The following is a 15987-nucleotide window of genomic DNA, read 5'->3' as shown; positions in this document are numbered from 1 at the left end:
GAGGTCCTGCCCAGTACCAAGCGGCTTCTTTGATTCCGCGGCAGAGCTCGCGGTCTCCGGTCTCCGGTGCTGGTTAGTGTCGCACGGTAAGAACTTCTCTATACTGCTCTGTAGTGTTTAGGCAGCGCGAGTTAAGGGTCCTGAATACGGGACACTAGGCTGGAACCACACGCGCACTTCTCTTATTTTTGACTTTATTGTTGAGCCAGTAGAATAACGATGGAAAAGCAGAGAAATTAATCTATCAAGTCAGTTCTACGGTGTTAAAGGTAGTACTTCAGTACTCGTTGCGATACTATTTTTCGAGAGCGTTGCGCGGTCGCTGCCAGGTCCAGACTCCCTATCCTCAGGACGCTCTCCGTGGTTCTGAACCTCTAAACCACCACATGACGCTCGTTAATCTACGGTGAACGGCGAGCCCACCGAACCGACAGACTAAACCGTATGGATCCGACCCGGGGGGGGTTAAAGGCGCCTATTAGCGGGTCCTTCCCGCCCACCGTCCCCCAGGGTTGCGTTTTGTTACGCAGCCTTAATTGACTTCTGCTGAATGTTTCACCTCCGCAGGACGGCCGAAAACGAGACGCTGACTCCTCGGCGACTCGGGAGGGAAAACGCCAAATAACCGGACACAAAAAGAAAAAAAAAACACTTCCACGGCAAGCGCGAAGTTTGGTACGGACGGAAGATGGAGACGCGCGAGAGGCGCCCTGCTGTGATCGGAGCGGAGCGCGTCCTCGCGCATGACCAGGGCGTGACGCGCTGACCGACCTGCAGGCGGCGGCGGCAGAGGGGGGGGGGCAATCTGCGATCATGAACTCCATCAAAGTGACAAGAAGATCGAGAGGAGTGCGGGTTTGCTGAGAGGTGGAGGAGTTGGAGAACCAGCAGCCAAGAGAGAGTGAGAGAGAGAGCGAGAGAGGGAGAGAGAGAAGGGGCACGGGGTCGCGTCACGAAGACCATGGGGATAAAACATCTTCTCCTGCTCCTGGTCTACTTGGACCCGCTCCACGTGCTGTGTGCCGCTGCGAACAAGAGAACCAAGCCGGCCCCCAAGCGGACCGCACGGCCCCGGGAGGTGAACAGCACCGGCGGGCCGGGCGCCCCCGCTCCGGGCCGGATCCGGGTCACCCAGGTGCAGGCTCCGGCGGTCGGAGCGCACGACACGTGCCTGGGCTACTACGACGTGAGTGGACAGCTGGACAAGGAGTTCGAGTGCAACAACACGGACCACCGCTACTGCTGTGGCAGCTGCTTCCTGCGCTTCTGCTGCGCAGACCAGGGGAAGCGCCTCGAGCAGAAGTACTGCACGAACTACAACACTCCAGACTGGATAAAGACCCAGCCTCCCTCCCCCGCGCCCACGGGGGACACGTACGACCCGGAGCTAGACCAGACCAACACCACGGTGTACATCTCGTGCGGCGTGGTGGCGCTCGTCATAGCCATCGGGATCGGCGCCAAAGTCGCCTACGACAAGGCGACCAAACCGCCGCAGGAGATGAACGTCCACAGGTAGAGAAGTTACGACCTGCTTGTAAAGTCTTAATTGTCTTCCTCATGTCGCTGCTTCCCTCGGCTCCTCTTTCTGCGCGTGTCATTGATGTTTTAGGTAATCAGTACAACGTTAAGTCATTTAAATAAGTGCGCTACACTGGAGAAATGAGCACGTTGCATTTCAGTCAAACAAATCATAGTTTCACTGTTCATAATCATCCTCATGGAAAGCTGAAAACAAGAGAATAATAAAGATCAAGTTATTTTAATAATGACATCCCTATCAGGGAACTACATCTATAAAATATGACAACGGCATGTTTTCGAAATGTTTCAGCAAAAATATATAATCTCAATTTGATCTCAGAATTTTTTTTCCGGCAGAAGACACACACACACGCACGCACACGCACCATCGACCACTCAATCCAATCTGTAAAATATGTTTGTGTATCCTTTTCCCGATCCCGACCACATTGGGATGACTCCTATCTTGTCCCTACCCGCTGAGAGGTATCTGAAATGTGAACGTGAGAAATCAGCAGTGATCCGTTCTCCGGGACCTGCAGGCCGTCAGTCGGCCTAGAAGGTTCATCTCCCGCCTCGACCATAACGCTCCTTGAGCCTTAGGGCGAGCCTTAGGGAAAGCCACCACCTGAAACACTGCAGCACCTCACGCAGTACCGCGGATTGAACCGCACGACCTCCTGCTGTGGTAGGAACTGGAGTAAATCCTGTTGAGCTACAGAGCAATGTTAGGAACTGGAGTAAATCCTGTTGAACTGCAGTGCAATGTTAGGAACTGGAGTAAACCCTGTTGAAGTGCAGTGCAATGTTCAGAACTGGAGTAAATCCTGTTGAGCTACAGAGCAATGTTAGGAACTGGAGTAAATTATGTTGAACTGCAGTGCAATGTTAGGAACTGGAGTAAATCCTGTTGAACTGCAGTGTAATGTCAGGAACTGGAGTAAATCCTGTTCAACTGCAGTACAATATTAGGAACTGGAGTAAATCCTGTTGAACGGCAGTACAATATAGGAACTGCAGTAAATCCTGTTGACCTACCGTGCAATGTTAGGAACTGGAGTAAATCCTGTGCAATGTTAGGAACCGGAGTAAAACCTGTTAAAATGCTAGAAACTAGAGTAAAATCCTTCGAACTTTAGTGCAGTGTTATAGGAACTGGAGTAAATCCTGCTAAACGGCAGTACAATGTTAAGAACTGGAGAAAATCCTGTTGACTTCCAGTGCAATGTTAGGAACTGGAGTAAATCCTGCTAAACAGCAGTACAATGTTAAGAACTGGAGTAAATCCTGTTGACCTCCAGTGCAATGTTAGGAACTGGAGTAAATCCTGTTAAAATCCTAGAAACTGGAGTAAAATCCTTCAAAATGCAGTGCAATGTTAGGAACTGGAGTAAAACCTGTTGAACTGCAGTACATCGTCCAGAATGCTGCATACTGTAAACTAGGACAGACGGATCTATGTACGCATTTTGTGTGTGTCTGTGTGTGTGTGTGCGTGTGTGTGAATTCTTTTTTTAATGTGTGTGTGTGTGTGTGTGTGTGTGTGTGTGTGTGTATGTGTGTGTGTGTGTGTGTTCGTTTTTGTGTACGTGTGTCTGTGTGTTGGTAAGTTTGTGAAGTATGGGGATCTGTGTGTCCTATATTTTGTATATGGTGGTATTCCAAGGAGATGGGGGCAGCGTCATCTCCTGATTGGACGAATCATCTTCAGCCCGCCTGAAGTGGGTCGCAGGGAGGTGTAGCATAGCATACGGTTGCTCATTGTAGCATATCGCAGTGTATAGTGTAGCTTGACATACAGGACATGGTTAAGCCTAAGAACATTGGAAAACATTGATCATTGAGTCTTAGAGCGAAACCAACCGTGAGGTATTCCTAGCCTACTATCACATTTTAAGTGGTTCCCCTTTTTTTCCATGGGCGGTGAAACATGGCTGTTTAGGCTTTCACCTAGGCCCGCCCTCTTCCTAGGATCAGATTGACAGGTTACCCAGGCACCCAAAACAGCTGGTAACCGGTGACTCATGCAGTAGCACCTGTTAACACATAGAGGGCAATTTGAGTCCATATTACATCCTATCCTATGTTCTTGAACCAGCTTTTATGTGGAAATGTGGCCCTGAATTAATACACAGCACTGCTTAGTTATCCACTACACCCCCGTCACCCAAAATAAGTTATTTCAGGATTTGGTTTTCCTTTAATATAAAGCATTAAAGTCTTATTGTATTCTCTAACGGGGTCAGCTGAGTGGAGCTCCAACATGTTGAGGTTCTCTCTAACTAAGCACTGGGGCAGGGGCTTGTCAGGGGGGGGCTTTGGTCATGTGATTGGTCACCCTGTGTGCCACATAAAAGCAATCAGCCAGTTGGAAGGATTACAAATCTGACAGAATATGATTGAATGTTACAATTATGGAACACACAATTATTCGTTTTTTCTATTTCTATTAGTTTGTGGACTAATGATTAGAGGAAATATTTCTCGTTTGTCAATTTGTAATTTTGTGAAGCGTACATTCTGCACATTATTCTACAAAGTTAGCCTGGATCTGAATACACTGCTAGCAGTAGTGATGTGTCTTCGCTGGGGCGTTCTGCCCAGTGTGAGACACCCTTCAATTTCCCCATGTCATCGTCCACCAAGCAGAAAGGCACTGGGTTCAATCCCCATTGTCTACCTGTAGGCAACCTAGGCAAGATGTCTCAACCACTCCCTGGTCCTTAGTCACCTGTATCTAAATGACATTTCACTTTGGATGAAAGTTATAGCTTGATGACTTAAAAGTTACTAGAACACAATGTTCAATGTGTGATGTTTGCTGGGAGTATTTCAATAGTTGGGTTTTGGGGAATCGTCCACTGTGGGGTGACTAGCTGGCAGGCTACCTAGCTAGCTGGCTAGATGTATGGCAGGCTCGCTGGGCATGTGGAGCCATCCAGAGATAAATGGGTCACGTATAAACTTGCCTCTACACCCCAGCAGATCCAGCGGTCCTGTTTCATTACATTTTAATTGGATCCGAAATGGAGGCGCGGGACTAATTTGTTCTGAGGCTGATGGAAGCTTATGAGGCTGATTGTTTCTCTACCTGTCTGGTCAGCCTTCATTATGGAACAGAGATAACTAAGTGGTAGCTGAGAAAGACCTGGAGCTAACAAGCTGGCCTGGGAGAGGACATGAGCCGTGGTTCATCTCTAATGAACAGTCAGGTCAATACAAATGTTGGTATGATTAAAATGTCTTCCCTGAGGGGTTGATCACAGCCTTTGTGTTCAGAGGAGGATGGTATGGCATCCTGACATAATCCTTTGTCTTTAATATTGTTTTCAAAATAGCGCTTTCATTAATAGTCCTAGAATTAATGAAGGGAATTCATTCTGATATATCTTTCTATTTACTATTTAACAATTGAGACACATTTTTCCAAAGGGATTCACAGTAAACCACCATCTGTAACCACACCACCGCGTTATTGAACCAGGTAAAAACGGTTGGCGATTCCCGTTGGAGGTGGCTCACGTCCTGACAGAAAGCATTCCCCAATTAGTGTGGCGGCGAACCATGGACTCCCTGAGAGTGTTTGAGGGGTCCGGAACGACAAGGTGTAATGGCCCCTGACCTTACTGGAGGGCAGCAGTGTATATCTCCAGGCCGGGACCTTACTGGAGGGCAGTAGTGTATATCCCCAGGCAGGAACCTTACTGGAGGGCAGTAGTGTATATCCCCAGGCAGGGACCTTACTGGAGGGCAGTAGTGTAATTACCCAAGACAGGGACCTTACTGGAGGGCAGCAGTGTATATCCCCAGGCCAGGACCTTACTGGAGGGCAGTAGTGTAATTACCCAAGACAGGGACCTTACTGGAGGGCAGCAGTGTATATCCCCAGGCCGGGACCTTACTGGAGGGCAGTAGTGTATATCCCCAGGCCGGGACCTTACTGGAGGGCAGTAGTGTATATCCCCAGGCAGGAACCTTACTGGAGGGCAGTAGTGTATATCCCCAGGCCGGGACCTTACTGGAGGGCAGTAGTGTATATCCCCAGGCAGGAACCTTACTGGAGGGCAGTAGTGTAATTACCCAGGCCAGGACCTTACTGGAGGGCAGTAGTGTATATCCCCAGGCAGGGACCTTACTGGAGGGCAGTAGTGTAATTACCCAAGACAGGGACCTTACTGGAGGGCAGCAGTGTATATCCCCAGGCCGGGACCTTACTGGAGGGCAGTAGTGTAATTACCCCAGACTGGGACCTTACTGGAGGGAAGCAGTGTATATCCCCAGGCTGGGACCAAACTTGTGGGCAGTAGTGTGATTACCCCAGGCAGGGACCTTACATGTGGGCAGTAGTGTAATTACCCCAGGCCGGGACCTTCCTGGTGAGAAGTAGGAAGGGAGGCGCCCCAGCGTTCATCTCCCAGAACGATATCACAACCAGGCCATGGAGCGTTTTAATGGACCACGACCTCAGAATAGATAGAGGCCAGGGGAGAGGCTGTGGAGAGAGATACAGAGATACAGATATGTCAAGAGAGGCATAGAGAGGGTAAGAGTTCTCCTGACCTTCTTATTCCCAGTGGTCATTCATCCATAGTGATGTCGTCCCTGATGTTGTTGGTCTTCTACAGTGACATAATTGGTCTGTAAGATGTCGTTGGTTTGAAGTGATGGAAAGTGACGTGGTGGAACATGAAATCAGCCTCAGCGGACACTCTCTTCCAGAGCGAATCAGCTCCTGTGGGCAGGTTTCAGGTGTAGGATTTGTGAAAGTGTTTTTGGGGCGGACCCACGTGGTCTCAGCCGTGACCTTCAGAAGAGGGAAGAGTATGGAGACAGAGATTTGAGAGCATATCGACCGGCCAGCAGTGCGGTCACGGTGCTGCTGGCGAGACGGGCACTTTGTTCTCAGATTGCAGGAGATGGGAGGGGATGGGCGACGGGGGGAGAGTGGTCGCACAATGGGAGGAAAATGACCAGAAACTCAAGCGTGAAAAACACAAAAGACCTCTTCAGACTCCTACTGTCGGGTAGAAAACTCGACTTTCTTTCAATTGTCCTGCGTGGCGAATCAAATATTTCATGTCATGAAGCAAATTAGACCTAGTTTAGGAAGCCAAAGAAACCGCAGAAAGATTTGGCATTTGCGGTTGAGCTTACAAGAAACTTCGGAGCATAAAACACAAAAGACCTCTTCAGAGTCATCCGTCAGGAGGAAACTTGACTTTTATTCTCCTGTTTTACAAATCACTTGTTAGTGATTTGTAGATAGCTGTAAAGACGTAGCATAAAAAACTAAAACAATTACACAGCAGAATTTTTATGTGGCATTTTATTTGAATTGCAGATACCAAGATGTATCTGTAGCTGATTTTTGTTGACTGTATTGGGAAGTTAACTATCTTTCAACATGAGTTTTCTTTCTAACTAGGTTTTAATGTTTTAATAACATGTTCTTTCTCTTGTATCTTTGGATATAATTGAATACTTGCTAATTAGAATTGAACTTAATAGGTCTCATGTTTACCCTAATCTTTTAACATGTTCTAATACACTTGTTTAACTCATCTTTTAATAAGTGGTTTGTGCTGACTGGTGTTTAACTAATATTTTAATGGGACGTCCTTGTCTACCAGTGTTTTAATAACCTCTTTTAGCTCCAGATTAGGCTGGAACACTTTTAAACCAGGTCACTGTCGCCTGGGATGGAAATAAAATAAAAAATGTCTAATGTGTGCTCATTTTACCAGGCAGCTATCCTACTTAAACTGCCGATACATACACTGCATTTTCCTCATGAAAATACTCAGTTGTAGAGGAGTGAACTTTACCGTTGACATTGAAAAATAGATACAAATACAAATACTGGTATGTCTATATACTGTATACACAATATGAGTCTGGTCAAAGTTATGCAACACATTTTGTTTGATTCAAAATGTAACCGCAGTTGTGAAGTGTAATACGTTTAGTTTGGTTGCTCATTATTTTTACCGCCAAAGTAAAAGTGCTACTGGTACTGTTTGTTCTTATACTTTAAGGTGAACTATCTGAGTTGGCACTGGCTCTATATGGTTTGGCCTCCCTGCTTTGCTACACTCAAGTATAAATTGAGCTGAAAGTACAGCTAAATAAATCACCTAATGCTTTACTTTTGGAGATTCTCATAAAACTTCTTGCTTCTCTGTTGTTTATATCTCCAGGGCACTTGCAGACATTTTGCGGCAACAAGGAACCAATCCGACGTCTCTGCATGAACATGAGAACATGGCAGAGTTGGAAGACTCGTCCAAAGACGAAACACCTGTGAGGAACTTCAAGAACCACTACACACCTGTCCATAGCCACGCCCCAAACCATGGTAAGTACACCTGCATAAAAGCCACGCTCCAAACACTCTCAGTACACCTGTTCATAGTCACGCCCCCTACCCGCTGTGTACACTTTTCCATTGCCAGGTCCCAACCAAACTCAGTACATCTGTGCACAGCCACTCCCCCTACACCACTGAGTACAGCTGTCCATAACCCTGGCCCACCTAATCACTCGGTACACCTGTCCATAGTCACGCCCCTTACTCCACTGAGTACACCTTTGCATTGCCACGCCTCCTACCTCACTGAGTACACGTGGCTGCAACCACACCCTCTACCACACTAGGTGCCCCTCTCCATAGCCGCGCCCCATATTTCGCTGGGTACACCTGTGCCAACCTCACTGAGTATTCCTTTACCAGGCCACATACCCTATCTCGCTGAGGTAGCCTGTCCAAAGTCACGCCCCCCCTTCTTCACTGAGTACACCTGTCCCCACATGGGCAACCCGACCAAAAGAGGGGTTCAAGGACTCATTGACCTTTATTTCCCCTCTACTTGACTCACAGTGTGTGGTGCTGCCTCCTCCATCCTCAATAAGACTGGAATCCTCTCCAAGTTGAGCTCTGCGTATGTGGGCCGCTGGGCTGTGACTGACGCCTGCTGAACTAGATGGACAAGGCGTGTAATAGGAGAGTATTATTCATATGTTCTCAGTGCTAAGCTGAAGATACGGAGAGGGTGTGAGAAGCCCAGCTGCGGGAAGGGTCCCGTCCCGCATTCCACGGGGCGTCCGATTGGTCGACTAATCTCTGGCTAAAACGTGACATAGGATGAGATGCGAGCAAACGTGTCTTCGGGCGGACGCGTGTCTTTGTCTTGGGATATTTCCGTCCTGCAGGCGTCGGATTGGCTGGTAGGCGGCGTGCTTGGGGGATGGGGGCTTTATAAGTGGCCCAGTATGGTGTCCCAGATCCAGGCTCTGAGCTGCACTCTGGTGTCAACCAGTACCCTATACACACACGCCCGCACCCATGCACACATGCAAAATTGCAAACACATTCACAAACACACATTCACACATGCATGGACTCAACCTTACACACATGGACCCACACGCATACATACACACATTCCTGCCCTTAAACATGAAAAGACACAAAATCCCACACTGCAGCTACTGTCTCAGTAAGCGGTCTTTTCAAAATGAAATCCTCTCTTTCCACCAGGACTGTCCTTTGTTAATGCAAGCCTGGGTCCTTCCTTTGTTGCTAGTCTGGTCTGAAGCAACATGATGTTCCTCGTAAAAAAAACTGCAGTCAGTCCTGAATGCACTCGGATGCGACTGGATCACCTGACCCACCGCTGAACTTTAGCATTCGAACGGTCAATAAATACCAGAAACACCCTGCGAGCAGACACAGGAGCTGGATGTTTCCCTCGGACTGAAGGCCAACTCCAGATTCATGGTCTTGGTAACGAGCCTCCGAGACGTTTGGCCTTCGCTCCCTCCGACCGCTCCTCGTTCAGACGTCTGGCTGGATTTGTAGCGTCTGGAAGGGAATGAGCAGGACGACCTTCAGGAGATCGTTGGAAAAAAGAGATGAAGCTCAAAAAAGGAAGCAGCAGCAGATGGTTTGAAAAGAGGTGAACTAGAGATGAATGCTGTGTCGGACCGTCAGACATTAATCACATCGTGTCCGGTGAGAGTGAAGAGTCAATATGTAAGATAAAAAAATGACATAAAACAGGTTTTCAAGGTTATTATTGACTCAGCCATTGGAGCGTTTGTCTTGAGAACAAGAGGTTGACGGTGTGATTTCCCCCCCCCCGCTGCTGTTTACAGGATATGGATCGTTTTTTGTTGAGGTAGAAATGCCAACACCCCATTTTCCTGTCCCCCTTCTAGAATTGAAAGCATTCAGTGGGCAGACTGGTTGACACGTCAGACGTTCTCGAATGTCACTTCCTGTTCAATCGGTCCATCTTTGACAGACAGTTTTATTAAATTGTAAAACCCGAAGCCTGAGTCAGAAGACTTCTGTTAGTGAGATCAGGGTGTTGCGATCCTCATTTATATACAAAGTTGACAAATTATGTAAAGACAAAATGTGTAAATGCAGTCTTTAAACTTAATTGGTCAGGGTGTTCTGTACAGAATAATGTTTGTTAATTTCAAAGAGTACTAAAGAAAACATCGAACAGTACATGGTTTGGAGTGACCAACATGTGTAATAAGATCAGTTTTCTTAACCATAAACTAAAAACTATTAACAAGCTCCATTAATTATGAATCGGGCCAATATTGCATTGGCAGAGCGTTCAAAGTGGCTTTACAGCTGTCTTCAACATCTAATTAGACTGAGACAGATAATGTGGTCTTATTAAGGACTGTCCTCATTCCTCAGTACCGGGCCCCAGAGGAGCAGAGGGGCCCCGAGGCCCCCAGGAGCCGACCACTAGTCCAAATGTTTTATCTGGTAAACGAGCGACAACAATACCATCCGGGTTTGGGAGCTCAATCTGGGGTCCCTCTGATGATGATGATGATGAGGAGGAGGAGTTGGATGTTGGGGGAGACCCCCGGTGTATCTGCTCGTTAAGTACACCCAGAGAATCAACACGTTAGGATGGGATACAGCTAAATGAACACCGCCCTGAGTGAATGAATGTCATATTACCGGGAATGTGTGTATGGGTGAATGTGCTTAGCAATGTCAACTGTTTTGCGTAGTGACAGGTTCTAATAAAACATTCAAATGTCTAGAAACCGTCCAAGCTTTGCGTCCTACTATAAGTTATTCGTTGTGGAAGGAGATGGATCATGGCTCACCTGGCTGTGAATTGTTTTTCATGTGTCTGTAATCTGGCTGTGAATGAAGTTATCTGATCGCTGTTAGTACATCTTGATGCTGTTTTGTTTAAAGCTTTCAAGATGCACAAGGACACTGTCAGAGTCTGTAAAGACCTTGACCTGCTCTGAGATAGGGAGAGAGTGTGGGGGAGAGAGAGCGAGGGAGAGAGAGAGAGAGAGAGAGAGAGAGAGAGAGAGAGAGAGAGAGAGAGAGAGAGAGAGAGAGAGAGAGAGATGGGAAGTAGGGGGAAAGAAAAAAAGGTCATAGGGAGTAGAGGGAAGAGCCAACCAGAACATGAGGGAGGACAGTGTAAACATGCAGTTGGGTTTATTGTGTGAAGGTCAAGTTGTTCCCAGAAGACTCCTGAGAGTTGGTGTCTTCACACCAGGCCGTGTCTGACCAGCTGCTGACCCTCTCAGCTCTACTCTCAATCAAGCTGAGAGACCATAAAACACCACCACCACCACCCCACCAACCCGTCTTTTATTTTCATTTACTGGGCCATGGCGGCAGAATTAGGCTGCCTGTTTATTTATTTAGTTGTCCGATACGTATGCGTCTCAGGTTACATGAGTCGATGTTGCAGATCAATACCGTGTCCATCAGGGGAAAGCCGGAGTCTGTTATTAATGTTGCAACAAGTCGCATTTCTTACTGAAGGTTTATTAACGCTGTGTAAGGTTAGGGAAGGTTGACTTCCTTAAAGTCGATTAAGGCTGTGTTATGTTAGGGCAAGTTGTCTTGCTACAGGTAAATTAAGATTGGGTTAGGTTAGGGCAGAAGGTTCTAGCTATACACATGTCTAACTGCAGATAAGCTAAGGTTGCAGCTTGCTGCTGCACGTTGCGGCTGATATTCTCCAGGTGTGTGTGTGTGTGTGTGTGTGTGTGTGTGTGTGTGTGTTGACGTATGTTGTTTGTTCTCCCTCGCAGGGCACTATAGCAAGGAGGCGCTACGCGGGGGCCCGGACATGCACAACTTTATTTCTTCGGGCTTTGTGACACTCGGACGGGGCCACCTGAAAGGTGAACAGGAAATGACGTCATGATTAAATGAAGGTTATGACTGCAGTATTAATGCTTACACAGAATCCCACAGAAAGCCTGAGTGCATAACACAATGTGTTAAATATCTGACAAAGTGTGTGAATATATTTTATTTTTCACAAAAGACAAATTGAATATATATTAATGTATGTATTTCAAAGTAAAAACTATATTCCTGATAAGTAAAGATCAGTTATATGTAAACACTTGTGAAAGAAGCCAGGCTGCCGCACATGACGAGATGAAAGATGAATCCCCATTCTGGATCATAGTTATCTCCAAGCATCTCCAACAATTGATACGAATATGTAAAACGGCTTGTAACGACTAATCACACCACACCTGGTGGCATGTCATGAGACCTTTAACTAAGGCATAGAGTGAAGCAGGGTTCGGCTTTAAACCCTGTAAATCTGTTAGTGAACTAGTCAGTTAACCAGTGTGTACATCAGACTGGTCAGTGAACCAGTGCTTCTGTGCTTGTGTCTCTCCACAGCACAGCACTCGGTGGATGACCTGGGCCATATGTCGTGGCAGGGCGACCCAGATGCCCCCATCTCCTACGGTAAGTACCCCAACCATGGGGGGGGGGCGGGGGGGGTTGAGTTGGGGGTTGGGGTGGGCTGGGGTTGCAGATGGAGAAGGTGAGGGTTGAGGAAGGGCGAGGTTGGGGATCTGTCAGGTAAGAGATGAGAGTGCAGGGACGGTGTGTATGGGGGTGGAATGAGGGGGACGGAGGGTGGAGGATTTGGGGCTACTGTCAGGGTAGCGACGGGGTCAGGTGAAGACCCAGCTGGGGAGAGGATAAGGTTCCTTGCGGGGCGGAAGTCTGGGTTCTCTGCTTGGTCCTGATAAGGAGGCGCTCGGGCGTCACGATGTGTCTACAGGGCTCAGAGTGGCTGGAGGTGATAACCAAAGCCCGAGGTCCATAGCCCGCTAGCTCACGCAGAGTGTTTGCTCGCGTAGCAGGTGAGCTTCCTGCTCCGGATTTGTTGCTGCAGGCGAGCAAACAAAAAAATAATGATCCATTCCTTCTGCATACACTAAACACGTTAGCTGAGTTAGAGGACTGCCGTGCTGGCGCTGGAGTGGACGCCATTGCAACGGTTATAAGCATCCAGGGGTGTAGGAATGAGTTAAACATTGGGGGGGACACATATCGGAAACCTGACAGATCCGGTATAATTTTTAGGTGGGACAAATGCGATATTGGAGGGGACACGTCCCCTCCGTCCCCCCCGGTTCCTACGCCCTTGTAAGCATCAATAGCATTAGCAAGCACCCGAAGGTGGCGGCGCGCTAGGATACCACCCCTTCTCCACCTAAAGCCCCCCGCAAGGTAAGTACCTCTTCTAACACAATCGCGCAATACTGTGGAAAAAACCCCCCACAAAACTCAATACAGCCATAAAATCCGTACCGTGCAGATAAGTTGTCGGCAGCAGCGGTCCCGTCGCATCCCCGCTCCGGCGCGCTCTGCTGGGCAGGAGGCGCGTGCGGGGCTGCCCGGGCCACGGGCCCCTGGTCCTGTCATATCCTAGTCTAACAGCTGGCTGTGAGTGCTCTCCATGCACTCTGCGTGCACTCCCCTGCCTGTCACGGCCAGACAGACAGATGTGCGCCCTGTCACCGCCCGACCGCACACTCCTTGCCCTTGCTTTTCCGCTCTTGGATCCCGGGGTTCAAACGAGTCGTATTTCACGGCGTGGCGGCCTCCCCCCGGGGTCTGACAGGGGGCGCTCGGTGGCACGTGTGCTTGTGATTGACAGGCTGGTCGGCGGCTGGATATTGGATTGAGACTTTCTGTCTGGAAATGAACGTCTGTGGGAGAATGTTTCTCAATATTGGTTTTTGGGGGCAAACTAATAAATAAAACACGCTCTGGTACTTTTGCAGTCAACGATATTTTCAATTATACTTGACAAAGAATAATATTAAGAATAGGACCTGCTCTGGTAGCCCTTAACTGAATTTCTAAAAAGTAGGATATTTTCTTAAGACAGAATTCTGCATCCAATCATTAAGCAACAAAAATATTAGAAAGATTAATATAATATAAATAATAATAATATAATATCAATATTAGACAACCGAGTGGATTAGGAGTACTTTCACTTACTGTAGTACTACTTCTCTTCTCTATTCTACTTCCCTGTGGAATATTGTCCTGAATTCTACTTCTCTGTGGAGTAATGTTCTGTTTAGTACTCTGTTCTGTCGTTTTTTTTCTGTGTACTTCTCTGTTCTGCAGTATTGTTCTGTGTACTATTTCTGTCTGGAAGGGTTAGTGAAGCGGCGCTAGATCCATCTGATTTGAGGGGGGAGAGGGAGGGGGAGAGAGGGAGAGAGAGAGGAGCAGGAGGCAGCTGTCGTATCTTCTCCGTCCTCCATGATGGATCAACCGAGGCTCCGGTTTCCTGGCTGCTAGCGGCCGGCCGGGCAGCAGCCAGGCAGCTCCTCCTGAGACTAGACCTACTGCTCCGTTGGTTAAACACAGAACCCTGGATCCATCATCTGGGGCAGGGAGAGTTAGCGGGATAGTGGATAGGGGGTTCCACTCCATGCTGTAGGGGTTCTGGGTTTAGTCCCCAGTGTCCATAGTTTAACTAAAGAAATCTTACAGCAAGATGCCCCCTAACCCTTACCTGGTACTTATAGTGGGTAAACACCACAGAGTAATTGGGAAGATTTTTTGCCTGATTTCCCCTTGCCCACACTGGTCAGCAAAACCCTGATTTGTTGGTGGTTCTACAGATTCATTTTCAGAGATCATCCTGTGGATTTTTTATATTTCTGATCCAACATCCTGTATAGGGGGGGGGCCCCGATGACTCAAGCAAGCCACGATAGGCAATTGGGAGCCACGGCGACTTAACGTAATACCAATAATCATTAAGAAATAATAACAGAAGCCATGGCTACAAAAGCAAAAAAGGGATGGTCTTCTCAAATTGAGCAAAAGCTTGCAGAGCAAAAATATATATTAGAAAAAGCCAGCATAGCTAGTCGTCTGCCATGCTTGTTTACGCTAAGGTCACGTTTTTCATGTACAAATCTGTCAAAATATCTCGTCACATATGTTTTCAAATGCAGGAAGAACTCGCAGAGTACCACCATGTCGTCAACAGAAACATCTTTCAGTATTTTTTTCCACTTGCTTGGCATGGCTTGGCTGTATCCTAAGTCTTATGGAGCCCCTTAACATTTGACAGCCTTCACTGGCCTGCAGACACATGGTGGGATCAATGTGATGGAGGAATACATGGTGAATGCTCAGCAGATACCCTGCATCCATCTTCTGGAGCTGACGGGCTCCGCACCGCGTTCTGAAGCGGCTGGTGTCAGTGAAATGTGTGTGTGGCGCGGTGTCGGTCGCCGTGTTAACCATGTGATTCATGGATCTATAATTTGTGAGCACTTAACCTGGTGAGAGAACGTCCTCAATGGCGGATAATGTATGGTGTGTACAACCTCTCTCTCCTGTCTCTGGCTCGGCGTCTCTCGACCAGCTCTCTGGATGGGAGTCTGCAGGATCGCTTTCTCTCTCCCTCTCTCTCTCCCTCTCTCTCTCGCTAGCTACCGTCTCCCCGGCAGAAATGCGCAGAATCTGAGGTTAAATGATTCCACCTTTGTGCGCTCGTCCACAATCTGTCACATATCCTGTGTACAAAACACGTCCACCTCCTCAGGGTGTACGCATCTATTACACCTCTCCTTCTGTCCTCTCTGCTGTCTCCTTCTGTCCTCCCTCCTCCCCTCTTCTCTATCTTCTCATCTTCTATCAGCTCTCCTCCTCTCCCATCCCTTTGTTTCTCTCTCCCCCCCTCCACTCTCCTCCTGCTCCCTATCCTTCCTCCTCTCTCCTCCCTCGTCTCCTCCTATCCTCCTCCTCTCCCCCTTCCACTCTCCCACTGCTCCCCATCCCTCCTCCTCTCTCCTCCCTCCTCTTCCCCCTCTCTCCTCCTCCTCATCCCCCCCCCCCCTCTCACAGCCTGTAGCGTCCATCTTGATTAATTACTTTTTCATGAGTTGCCCCCCCCATCCCCCCTAAATGTTCTCCTCCTGAGGGAGATGCCCTCCCCCCCACGTCCTCCTTCCTGCTCCTTCGTAAGGTGACCTTGTCTTAGTGGGACACTCTGTAACCTCCACCACCTCCTCCCTACACAACCACCAGCTCCACCCCCCCCCAGGGACACCACAATGTGTTTGGTGACAGAAAAGGGGGGAGAAAGAGATGGAGGGAGGGAGAGAAAG

At 48.2% G+C, this 15987-nt stretch overlaps 1 protein-coding gene across 1 annotated transcript in view; it reads left to right on the top strand.

The window, feature by feature from the left end:
* Positions 1–961: 961 nt before the first annotated feature.
* The window catches only part of LOC307082856 (shisa family member 6), a gene marked incomplete at both ends in the record, with an annotated part of 46274 nt that continues 31248 nt past the window's right edge, over positions 962–15987 (top strand). Inside the window, 4 exons of the mRNA XM_079746581.1 lie at positions 962–1515; positions 7722–7879; positions 11620–11712; positions 12230–12298. Coding sequence (XP_079602707.1) covers positions 962–1515; positions 7722–7879; positions 11620–11712; positions 12230–12298 — 874 coding nt within the window. The remainder of the gene's footprint in view (positions 1516–7721; positions 7880–11619; positions 11713–12229; positions 12299–15987) is intronic.

This window comes from Pollachius pollachius (genome assembly GCF_949987615.1).
Source record: "Pollachius pollachius genome assembly, chromosome: 11".
Lineage (NCBI taxonomy): Eukaryota > Metazoa > Chordata > Actinopteri > Gadiformes > Gadidae > Pollachius > Pollachius pollachius.
This window is presented reverse-complemented; position numbering and strand designations above follow the sequence as displayed.